The 12,951-nt window shown below is 39.7% G+C and overlaps 1 protein-coding gene across 1 annotated transcript in view; it reads right to left on the bottom strand.

Moving 5' to 3' along the window:
* Positions 1-222: 222 nt before the first annotated feature.
* PCF11 (PCF11 cleavage and polyadenylation factor subunit) overlaps positions 223-12,951 on the bottom strand; it is a gene marked incomplete at its 3' end in the record, with an annotated part of 13,436 nt that continues 707 nt past the window's right edge. Inside the window, exons 2-9 of the mRNA XM_010170533.2 lie at positions 9,397-9,522; positions 6,947-7,135; positions 6,353-6,544; positions 4,393-5,501; positions 3,939-4,128; positions 3,206-3,848; positions 1,678-3,113; positions 223-310 (exon numbers count right to left, since the gene is read on the bottom strand). Of these exons, the coding sequence (XP_010168835.2) occupies positions 223-310; positions 1,678-3,113; positions 3,206-3,848; positions 3,939-4,128; positions 4,393-5,501; positions 6,353-6,544; positions 6,947-7,135; positions 9,397-9,522 (3,973 nt within the window). The remainder of the gene's footprint in view (positions 311-1,677; positions 3,114-3,205; positions 3,849-3,938; positions 4,129-4,392; positions 5,502-6,352; positions 6,545-6,946; positions 7,136-9,396; positions 9,523-12,951) is intronic.

The following is a 12,951-nucleotide window of genomic DNA, read 5'->3' as shown; positions in this document are numbered from 1 at the left end:
CATACCAAAACTACATAGTTAATGAAAGCTAATGAAAGCCTTCACTGTTTGAGGGAAACCCCTAAAGAGATGAAGGTACTACAGAAACCACATCTACAGCCATCTCACTGAGGAGGCTCCCCCCCTCAGTCCACACAGACATTACAGAAGGGTCATTTTTGTGGCCACTAAAGCAGAATAATCCAAAAGAAATAAAAGGAAATTAATTATTTTGTTACAAACCTGCAGGGTTTTGAACAAAACTTCCAGGATTTGGCAAATATTGTTGACCTTGGCCGTAAGGCCCTGGTTGACCAGACATAAGAGAAACCTGTAAAAGTAAACATTTGAGTATTTTTTGTATAATAATACAATTATAAGCTTACTTTTTAAATTTTATCATTAACTTCTAGACATTTCTCAACAATTTAATATATATTTATCTCCTTCCAGGAGTGAACCATGTCAGTTTGGTATTGAAAGGTCCCCAAACAACTAAATAACCTTTTTCTCATTTTCATTTCCTATTGGAAAAATTTCAGAACACACAAGCATAATGTTGAAATTAAAAAACGAAACAAAACAAACACCTTTGCTTCTACTAGTCAAGCCTTCAATCACGTTTTCCTAACACAGTACTTCCTTTTCAACTGCTCCTGTTCACCCAGACAGAGCTCATCCGAAGGACATTCAGAAACTGGTGAATGTCTATTAACAAATGCCATGATAACTCTTATCTAAGAACTGAAACAGCGCCCACGATCTGAAACACACCTGGAAAGGGGGATTTTTCAGTAAACCAGCTTCTGAAAGCTTCAGATAGAAAAACAGGTTTTATAACACACTTGTAATAAAAACGTTCTTGGATTTTTCCCCCCTCCCAACTGGCTGCTTTCTGGATTTACAAAAAAGTTTAAATTGTTTAGAATGTTATCCCATTAGAGGTTAGCAGGACACGTGACCTGCTTTCATACAGATAACTCTTCGATTATTACACCCCCAATAAAAAACCCCCTCTAAAATCTCTCATCCCCTGAAAGAAATGACATGGTTTTCTCAGGTACAGCACCATCTTCCCCTTTTTGAAGGCAGCACTTCCAACTGGCAACAGCAAAGACAACTGAACTCAAAGCACACTGGTGCCAAGGTAATTTCACAAGACTGTAGTTCAACAACATCCAGATCTTTCCCAATTCCCCCAAAGTTACAGGTATCTCTTTAAAACTGTTTTGTCACTAGTACAGACAGCTGCAAAAAGACTAAAGAATTATTTTGGACCATTCTAATTCTACACTTCTTAGAAAAATTAATTATGCATATTCACTTACATTATCTTTTATGCTTTAGATAGAATTCTCTTTTGGGGAAGTTTAATGAAACCACCAGAGGTTTCCTATTACTTTGTTCTGAAGTTTGAAATACTGATTTCACTGTCATGTTCTCAGCTACAAAGTGATTCTCAAGATCCACTATTTTCAATCTTAAAAAAAACCCTCAAAACTTAAAAAATAGCAATATATGTCCTCCTTAAATTACTCAGAAGCTACTGAAGGATGATGACTTTTTTAGCTTGAAACCGGCTTCCAGTCTGACAACTCTTCAGAAAAACCTTCCCCAGTTTTTGGAGGAAGAAAACCTGCTAATTTTCTACCCAGAAATACTTGTTCGAGCCAATCATCTAACGCCGTCAGTTCTCACCTGATTGCTTCCCATGGGCAGATTATTGAAGTTCCCATACTGAGGACCCTGAAGACCTTTTTCATCAAAGTAATGTCCAGCTGCTCTCAATGGGAAGTTCTGTGCTCCTGGGCCAGCGGGCCCATTGAAATTTGGTCCGGGTGAACCATCGTATATATCAGGCCTCTGGAACTGCATCCCGTGAGATGGCCCGTTGTAGCCCTGGCCGGGATGGTCGACAAACGGACCACCTTGTCCATATGGTGACATCTCCAGTCTTGAGGCAGGATGGTTAGCTACATTTTCAAAACGTGCACCTTGAAGGCCAAGGGGCAAGTCAAATCTAGAGGCTGGCTGGTGAGGTCCATCAAATCTCTGAGGTATGGCTGTATCAAATCGTGGTTGTGCCTGTTGTCCAGGCGTTCTTTCAAATCTTGGACCAGGCTGTCCATGAATTCCGTCAAATCTTTGCAGGAGAGACAGTTGTCCAGGCTGACCATCAAATCCAGCAGCGTGACAACCATCAAATCTTGGACCGGCACGACCCAGAGGACCATCAAATCTAAGTCCACCAGCTCCCTGGTGTACTGGTCCATCAATCAACCTAGGACCTACACCTGGTTGACCATGTGGTCCTTCCAATCTCAGTCCACCACCTGATGGTCCATGTGGCCCCTCAAATCTGAGCCCACCACCTGATGGTCCATGGGGCCCCAATGGCTGTAAATGTGGCCCCTCAAACCTGAGGCCACCTCCTGGTTGACCATGGGGCCCCAATGGCTGACCATGGGGTCCCTCAAACCTGAGACCACCCCCTGGTTGACCTCGAGGCCCCAGAGGTTGACCATGAGGTCCCTCAAATCTGAGACCACCTGAAGGCTGGCCACGAGGACCCTCAAACCTGAGACCAACTCCAGGTCCTTCAAACCTAGGACCACCTACAGGCTGCCCTGCAGGCCCCTCGAACCGCAAAGGCCCACCTATCTGCCCAAGAGGTCCTTCAAACCTCAGTGGACCGCCTCCAGCAACCTGTCCCGGGGGTCCTTCAAACCTCAAGGCCCCTGCCAGCTGCCCTGGTGGCCCATCAAATCTTAGGGCTCCAGCTCCCCCTGCTCCTGCTAGCGGCCCATCAAACTGCAATGCACCTGCCCCCACCAAAGGCCCCTCAAATCTCATAGCAGCCTGTCCAGGTGGTCCATCAATTCTGGAACCTGAACCAGCAGCAGGACCATCAGCAAAAGGACTTCCTTGTCCATCCACCCCAACCCTTGCAGCAGTCGGTCTAGGTGAGCCATCAAATAGAGGTCTGTCTTCCATTAGTGCAGTTATCCTCTGCTTTGCTTCAATGCCTCCAAATCTTGATCCTGGACTCTCTGGAAACGGTGCTTTCTCTGGATCTTCATATCTAGCTCTTTTGAAACGTTCACTGAATGGTGATCTTGGTTCCTCTCGAACACCTTTAAAAAAAAAAGAGACAACCAAACCAGATACCACTCACTGAAGTGTTGCCAATTATTTAACAGCTGTAAAATAAAGCAAAAGCACATACCAGCTTGCCCAAGAAGCTGTCTGTCTTCACGATTATCGAATCTGCAGACTGCATCTCCATCTATTTTCTGGAACTCTGGTGTGCTTTTCCCCTGTTGTCTGAGAGCATCTCTAAATTCATCCGATTCTCCCCAGCTGTCATAAGGATCAAAGGTCTTGGAACCTCTTGCTCCTTTAGCAGCATTTTGCTCCTCAAGTCTTCGTCGACTCTCAAGTGGTGAGAGGTTATCAGGAAAAGGTCTTTTAGTGCCACTTACAGGAGAGTGTCTCCTTGATCTTTCTCCAAACGGTTCTTTTCTGTCAAACTGTACTCCACGCTTGGCTTTCGCTTGCTCACACTCTATTCCAGAAAGCAACGCATCAGGCAAGTGATAATCCAAAATATCATCAGGATCCAACAGATCAAGCCTTGACAAAGAATGCTGAACCTGTGTCCTTTTTAGTTTAGCCTTATGTTCATAATATGTTAATTCTGCATCCGACAGAAGAGGTTTCTTTTTCAAACCACATTTTTCCTCTGTAGGGCTATCCCAGACACTACATCTGTGCTTTCCTTCCTGATACTGGAACAGCTGTCGGATCTGGTGAGCCACCATGAGGAACTCATCTTGTGTTATTTCACCAGATGTTAAGCGATCATTGGCCTATAACATAAAGTTGAAGTTTAGAGTTCAAATAAAGAAAAGGAAGCTACACCCAGGACACTTCTATGAACACAGATTTATTAACGTTACCTTCTTAAGTAATTCTCTCTTGCTTGCAGATGTCAGTTCTTTGGGAATCTGTAAGTTAGCATCCACACTTAACCGGTGCTGCTGCTTTGGTGCTCGGGGTGATAAAATTCCTTTACCAGCAGGCCAGTTTTCCCGGTGTCTTTGGTGAGGGGATTTACCAAGTGCTTGGTGTTCTTCATTCTCCTGTGAGCTGAAAGCAAGCACACATTTAAAATACAGATTACTTTTTAAACTCGGGACATAACTGTTACTTTCCTATCAGAACTGATCGTGGCAAAACATCACTACACCTTAGAATCTAAGTATGCATCACCTCCATCTCTCACTAGCAGAAATAAGTTAAACTTAGCAAATTTTAACAAGCTGAACATTGCCTCCCAAAGCTGACTACACTGAAGTCAGCAGCAGAATTTCCACTGACTTCAAAGAGAAGTTGTGTAAAAGAGTAACTTACTTTTTATTTTCTTCCCAACCAGATTTCCACCTCTTGCCTGATTTGGATCCTTGCCAGTTTTCTGCATTCTCCTTTGGATCAGGAGAAGCTTTTGTAGAATGCTGGCTTGTTGTCTCTTGGGGCCTGTCCTCTTGGGCCTTTTTCACTCTCCTTGGATCCCGCACCTCTTGTTTAACACTTCTCTTATTAGAATTCCTTTCATCTCTTGTTGCTGGTGTGCCTTCTTCAACATGAGATTGCTTAGGACCTGTCTGACGTATCTTTCCAGTTTTAGGAGTTGATGAAGTGGGAGACAAACTCCTAAGTCTTCTTTTGGGTGATCTCCTCTCTCGTCTTTTTGGAGAATGTGTAGATGGTGACCGTGCCTTAGGAGAGCGTGACCGTGACCGTTTTCTGCTACTTGACCTCCCCTGTTTTCCACTCTGTTTTTCTGACTCCTCTGTAGCCGTCTCTTGTTTCTGAACAGCACCATTAATTACTTTACTTCTGCTGCCTGCTGGTCTATGTTCACTTGTCTTATGTTCATCTTTTTCTTTTTTCTCTGTATTTCTCCTCTTTTCTTTCCCCTCCTCCTCCTTGCCCTCTGATTTATCTTGAAGATGTCTTTTCAGTCTTGGATCTCGCTTACTAATTTCAGATACTTTTGTGCCTTCAGATTCCTGGGTTTTAGTATCTTTAGTATTAGGTAGCTTATTTTTCAAAGGGGATGGCGATTTAGACTTTGCTTCTGACTGGTCAAGTTCTTTCTTCTGTGTTTTTTCACTTGCTTTCAGTTTTTCTTGCTTTGATGAGTTTTGTTTTTCAGCCTGTGAGGTTTTGTTTGCCTTGGTTTCAGACTGACTGGTTGTGTTCGATGGAAACTCCTTCCTATGAGACTGATCTTTAGCATGAGAAGAATGTTGAGACACCCTATTAAGTCGAGGATCCCTGTTTACTATTTTGATATCATGAAGTGGAGGACTTGGGGATGGTTTGCTTTTTTCGGATTGCACAGCAGTCTGATGAGGTGGTTTAACTGTCATATGAGGTGTGGGAGATATATGTTGCTTGGAAGGTGCTGGAACTGAAGCTATAGTAGATGATCCTTGCTGAACACTAAGAGATACAGCCTGAAACAGGAAAAAATCCAGCATTAATCTGCATGACTACTCCCACCCTGAGATGCTCATGTTCTGTCTCAAAACCAAAACTATAAATAGAAATGTCTTGAAAGTTATGAGATTCAGCCATTTAACTGAAAATGACCCATTAATTGCTGGTTACAAGCATTAAAGTAATGCAGTACCATTGCAAAAGATCAAATTAAAATATAATGCAAAATCAGTACTACAAAGTCAATACTGCAAAATATGTAATTTGGGCACATGTTCCTATTATACTGTCTGCTTTTCTATATATTCCACGTGCTCGAGGCAACTGAGCCCCCAAGTATCCCATATAATTATCATATTTCTTCACTTCAAAGATGCTTTATTTTGGTATCATCAACTGTCAACATAACAAGACTTATAACTGCAAATACAAAACAATACAGCTTAACCACCATCTTCATATGGAGGCATCAAACCAACCTGACCTAATGAGGAAACTGACTTTATTTCCAACAGTCCAGGTTCTTTATTCTGTAAGAGTGAATACATTTGAAAAAGCTGGGCTTGCTGTGAGCTACCAGAAGAGGTGGAAGACGAGGATCACAGGCAGGCATCATTTTGAGGAGAAGTTAAAAAAACCTAGAACTTTTATTTTTTTTTACACCTCTATTTTGAGTGTAATTCTTAAGGTTTTTAGGTAACAAATAGCACTCAGGAACCCCAGCTGAAATGCACTGCTCTAGTCCTAAAACAGCCCCGCTTGCCTAACATGAGGAAAAAATAACGTATTGCAGTTATCAGTATAGCCAAGTACTGTTCAAAATAAAGCCAGACCCAACTACGGAAGTTTCATCAACTACTCTACTCACCAACTGTGCTTTAGTCTGTTCCAGCTCCAGCTCTAATTTCTTTTGCTGAAGTTCTAACAACTGCTTTTGCTTTGCAAGCAATTGCTGCCTTATCAGTTGCTCCTGTGTCAAATTCTTTTGTATTTCAGGAACAGCTGGAGGAGTAGAGGCACCAGAAGTGACAGCAGAGGTAGGTGCAGTAGATTCCTCTGTCTAAAAACAGAATAAAGTTACACTTAAAATTCTGATGGAATCAACTAACTCCATCTCCTTTGTTATCATGATCCAGTACCAGGACTTAGTTTGTATACCAGTTATAAATTGCATTTTTAATGCAAAATATAACTATTTAAAACTTTTGTCCCACTAGAATTTGCCTGCTGTGACAGTGTACATCATTTAATATAAAATTCATCAATGTTACAAAATCTAGAATGCAGTTTTGAAATATAAAAACCAAACCCGTCAAATATTCTGAATTCAGAAATTCCTCTTACCTGTCTACAAAGGTCACATACTTCATTTTTAATATACTAAATTGTCAAAAAGCAGCATATAAACAATGGAAAACTACACTTATTACCATCTGTTCATAGAGTAGGCATAAAAACTTACCGATTTATTTAAAAACTTAGGATTCACATGGATGCTAGAAGTATTCACATTTGGGGGTAGAGGTTTAATTGGCCAAGCAGGATCTAATGAGTTGACTCTGACATCAAGTGCATACAGTTTCTTCAAAGGAAAAATATCATCCCATGTGGAGCGTAACTTAAATAAACTTTTCCTAGTATTTTCATCCACCTAAAACAATAAAACAATTCTATGGCTTGGTTAAGTTAATATGAAACAATTTCTTAAACTATTCTGTAGAACTTAAGATATTTCCTATTTCTACCAACAGTCTGCCACTTTAACACATGGAACTTGCCATACAGCATTTATAAGCAGTGCAGATCATACACCTATACCAACGGAATCAGTAACGGAAGTTCACATGTGGAATTGTTGTTTCAAGGCCATTTGAAGGTTTTATTGTGTATCACCATTCTCTGAGAATTTTCTTTCAACTTTTCCATTACCAAAATTCTCATTTTACTTCCCCTTCCAATTTACTTCCCATTTCTGTGGAAAAAATACAGTAACAAAAATATTGAAAGGCAACAGCCTCGGAGACAACACGAGCCAAGTGTTTGTGCTGAATGGAGCATAACAATGACAAATCGGGAAACAACAAACTTTGTGAACAGAAAAGGTGTTTTGCTCAGCCATTTAGTCACTGAAGGATTGTTTTTTTTCCAACACATGTAACAAAAGGGGTATTAGCTAAAACAAAATCAACTATATTTGGGTTCAGCTGCAAAATTAGACCCATCTGTGAGCCACAGATCAAGAGTACTGGTAGGACCAGTGTCCATGTTATCCCCTTCACAAACAATTAGTTTGGATTATCTCATGACAGGTAAGTTAGACACAATAAATCAAAATTTAGGTAGTTCAATTAAACAATAAATGAAAAACATTTGATGATAAAATACACGCAGCTGTCCTGATGTCAATATCCCAATTCAATCATTAAGCACTCTAGACTCTTTTTGCTGCAGTTTTATTTTTAAGATGTTACAGCAAGACACAGAATAGCCTGGAAAGTTCAGAGGTTCTTTTGGGGAGAAGCAGCAACTTCAACAAAAATAATTCACACTTAGCTACTGGGGGGTGCCTCTATATACTTTTCAATGAGAGGGTATGAAGTTCACTGCAAAAGGTGCAGAAATGACTGAGCAAAAGTTTCTGACAAGTGTCTAAAGATACCTCAGTGACCATTTATTGAAAAAATAAAATTTGTAACAGTGTCAGTGATGGAATTCTACTTGCATCTTTTAACAACACCAATTAAGCTATTAGAAGTGACTGCCACTTTGTACATTCAATTAATACACATTAATTAAATAGTTCTAGTTAGCTTAGTAGACAGTTAACCTGTGAAACTCTGAAAATTAGTTATTATGCAGAGCTTCAGCTGCAACATTAAATGCAACTCAGTAAAAACATGACAATTTAATACTGAAAAAACAAGCAAGTGATTACCTATCTATCTACACACATGAGTTTTAAGTCTTTTATGGTCACTATCACAATCTATTCCTGCTTCATCGTGCATTTTACGTCTAAAAACCATATATAAAACATACTGTGATCTCAGATCCTCACTGACATGTAATGATAAATATGCAAAAGCTCCATTCATCTCATTGATATGAGATGACACTTGTTTTATAGCATACAGGAAACCACAGAACTTAACCCTTCATTTCTGATCCAACTTAAACTCATTCAAGTCCAGCCTTTCAAAAACTGGACTTCCATCTGCCTTTCTCATGGAGGAATATACACAATTACTTCACTGGCTTTAAAGATTAAGAGCAAAAATTAAAAGATATGGCAGCAGTGTTCAACGTTGAATGAAATTAAAACACGCAGCTGTAATGTAATATTGCAATATACTCTAAGACCCCCTCCCCCTCCCAGCATTTTCAAATCACAGACCACCAGGAGAGAACCAAATGTCAGTGCTACTCACTCTTCATAGTTTGAGCACTCATTTTGCACATCGTGAATTAAATAAATCAGACAAATTAACTAGAGGAGAGAGAAGCTCTGAGAAATCCACAAGAAACTGTCTATTCTTGACATTAAGACTATTTACTATCTCAAAAATAAACCCACAATTCATAATTAATTAGCCTATACATTACAAAAAATCCACCCAGGCAAGCAATCTGTAACCAAAATACTGTTAGTAAAAATCTTGCCTGGATAGCAAAATTACAGATGTTTATGAATGAAATTAAGTAAGACTTTGTATCTTTCAGCTAACATACAACTGACATGCTTGATAGTAGCACGAAAAATCTCTCACAGTATAGATACAGCACTGAGATTTATAAAAAACAATCAATTTGTATAGTTCACCACCCAAGAAAACCCAAAACTGAAAGCGTGTATTTATTTTACCAGGAACAAATTTTACTTAGAATACAGAACTTTTCTGAAAGTGTATATACCTTTTCAAATACACAAATAAATGTTGCAACTAGGTTTTTAGTAAATGCAGTAAGATACTCTCTTCCCACATTCTTGACAATGGAATCCATAAGGTACATAACTGGGAGCTTCTCTGATGCAGGAGCCTGGAGTAATAAGAAGAAACTGAGAAGTTTAGTACAAAAAAAACCATCTTTTAAGCTTTTTAAATAAAGGGATTACCAATCCCAGAAATACCGACCTCTCTTTTTGGTTGCCACTATAAACACCAAGGGATTTGGATTTGGCTTGGGATTGTTTGTTTATATAAAAACTTAATCTGAAAAATCGATACTCAGTTCAAAGTACAACGCAGTGGGTCTATCACACAAAAAAGGAACACCTTAGGTTATTTTGTTTGTGTATCAAAGCTTTGGGAAAAGGAAAAAGGTAAAAAAAAAGCCCACAAGACAGCATTGCCGCTAGTATTGAGTGTAACCTTTCAAAACCCACTTGAGAAAGTAACTGTTAAATTAGCAGGAAACCATTGTTAGCACTTCAGGGTGAACTTCTAAAAAAAAATAGTTTGTAATTCAAATCTCCTTAATGCTTGTTTTTCTGGATTTCACAGAACACAAAGCAGACTTCTGGCAAACAGCCCAAATTAATGAACTTCTGTAGCTGTAGATTACACGTCGAGTATCACAGTCTTTTCAGAAACTACAGGCAGAACAGGTTGCAACTATTGCATTGTATTCCAAACGGACGGAGCAAGGAGTCCCGTTCTCTCTCGGCACTTGCAGACAGTGACAGTTCAGATTTCCAGAGCGCAAGGAAAAATGCAGTCAGAACAAAGTTCAAAATCCAGACAAAACTCAATCATCTAAGTCCACTGGGTAAAGGCACAGACAACCTCAGGAACTGCAACCACGACTTTCGCAGAAGAGAGTCTTCAAATTCTGGACACATCTTTGCTACAAGAGGCAGCTGGGGTTGTGTTGCTCGGGTTTTGGTTTTGTTTTGGTGGGTTTTTTGTTCTTTTTTGTTTTTTTTTTTAAAATCCATTTTGAAAACTTGTAGCAAGTTTGTGTAATAGAAGCCTGATGACACTGAACCACTACAGTGACTTCCAAGGGACACAAAGCACGACTGGCCCAAATCAAGGTGATTTTAATGCCCACCACTGGCTTTCACAAAGCACAAGGCACAGCAAAGTTCCAGAAAACATCAGCAAGTACACAGACTTGTTGAAGAGGACAACACGAAAGACACCACCACAGGCCGTGTGTCGACCATGATCCCCTTAGAAGAGCATCCACTCGTAATAAGTCCCATTCACCATCCAGTAAACTCAAAATAAAACCAGAGTAACTTCGCTCACTGCTCATTTTAAATAGGATAGGCTACTAGGTTAATTAACGACACCTCACTTCGCAACCCCATCGTCCAGACAAGTGTGTGGAAGTGCTCTTGCTTTACAGTTTTAGATTTAATTCCTCCCCCTTTAAGGTGGTTCACAGAAGGGCACCGAGTCCACAATACTTTTATATGGGTGAATCACAATGTTTCCTCATCCTTAAATGTGTATTAATTTACCATGACCTGAAACTTAATATTGAAGAGGGCAGAATTTCTTGTTAGTTGGGGGGGGATGTCACTGCCTTTGAGCATATTCAAAAAAAGTAACAACAGGCAAGTGGTGTATTTTGTACATAAAAAGACAGAAAAATGCAGCTGAGTTAGCTAAAACTAACTGCAGCACATTAAAAACCTGTCTTACACTATGAGGTATTACTGAGCTGTAAACAAGTTAATATGCAGCAGTGTTAGAATAAAGCCATCTCTCGTCTCAGGAATCAAAGACTGGGGGTCTACAGCTACTTAATATTAAAGTGTCTGTGGAATACTTCTTTCTTCTTCACAGCAGTCTGCACAATGGCACATTAAAAAAAACTACTCCAAGCTCTGAATGCCTTTCTTTATAAAAAACAGATAGTGCACTGTTTCTGACTTCTAAAGTCAGCTGTTACAGAAAAAAAGAGCTGTCTCAGATGTACCTACGCCCAAGAGCTACTGATACAGTAGGTGATATTCTCCCGTTACCCCAATGCAGGGAAGTAGCTCACTATACTCGGCTAAACTTCAAGGCTGAGAGGCTGGGGAACCATTTAGTAGCAAAGGCACTGTAACAAGTTTAACTGTCACTTTCATTATGCATCAGACTGTTAAAAGTAATCACAAAGGGAAACACCCTTAATCTAGTAAGGAAGCCTACTTCAAACTATGGCACCGAATCAGCAGTTTAGCAGTATACCCTGCTTCAAAAATAAGCTACTCGGGTGTCACGTTTTAAGAACGTTTTAAAACTTAAATATGGTTGGATGATTTAGGTCTTCTCTCCTGGAAAAGTTTATTATGTCAAGGTATCTAGTGCACATTCCATTAAGCACAAAAGGGAACCCCAGGCCTGAATGTATTTTGTTTTCTGGTGGTCTATACAGGATCCCCTAACGAGAAAGATGCCCACAAGAGACTAAGCAAAGGGCAGGGAGGCGCCGCATCATCACCAGAACACAGAACATCACTAACTCTGAGCTCATCAGCGTAATGCTAAAGACTTCCCACTACACAATTCCCACTGTTCCTTCAAATAACATAGGAAAGCTATTGTTGGAAATGTGTGGCTCTTTTTTATTAGTTTCCTAGAAGATTTCAAGTTTAAAATCATATCTGGCAAGTGAACCCCAAGTCACAAACTTGTGCAAAAATCTGTTAAAAAAAAAATCACCTTGTTTACAAAACAGCAACAAATTCTGCACTATACAATGGTAAAGAAAAAGACAAATACATATTTCACAATTTTATTTACAAATATTATAATACCAGTCACACATTTCAGAACCATTTGTTAAATCATAAAGCAGACCACTCAGGTTTTACACTAAACAAACTGTCTCCAGGCAACACTTTTTAAAAGTGGCTTAGTAAAGGAGATCACTTTCCCAGAAACAACTAAAAACTTGCCTTGAATAAACCACAGTCACAAACAGTAACTAGGTAAAACTAACCATCGATACATTATTTAAGACATCTTAAAAAAAAAAATCATCACACTGCAGGGCAGGCTCTAAATCACCCAGAAATGGAAAAAAAAAAAGAAAGACAGTATTGATATTTATCACAAATAATTTTATACACATCCACTGCCCTTTAGGAAATATAATGGTGAGATCTACTGGATTATGAGGTTGCCTCCCCAAGGAATGGCAAAAGTCAGCCACTGGCAACATTTAAAACTAGCCTGGAAGAGGTCTGTGGAACACTAAAAAGCCATCCTGCATTGACAGAAAGATAGATTAAAGAGATCCTTCCCTCCCCATCATTAAATAGTACAATTCTCACCATTATAAACCATGATATAAGCCAAAGGAAAAAAGCCTTTGAACACCTGAATTCAGAGGGAGCAAGGGAAACAACGGGGGAGGGGTGACTGGTGCGAACGGGAGAGGGGGAGTTGAAAGAAGAACCCTTTTCTTACAAAATGCTCTTGTTAAAAAAGTGCTGTAACCCCCCATCCATGTGCTGTGGCTGACTGA

The sequence above is a fragment of the Antrostomus carolinensis genome, unplaced genomic scaffold, assembly GCF_000700745.2.
Source record: "Antrostomus carolinensis isolate BGI_N321 unplaced genomic scaffold, ASM70074v2 scaffold40376, whole genome shotgun sequence".
Classification (NCBI taxonomy): domain Eukaryota; kingdom Metazoa; phylum Chordata; class Aves; order Caprimulgiformes; family Caprimulgidae; genus Antrostomus; species Antrostomus carolinensis.
The sequence above is the reverse complement of the archived record's forward strand: the minus strand, read 5'-3'. Positions and strand labels throughout refer to the sequence as shown.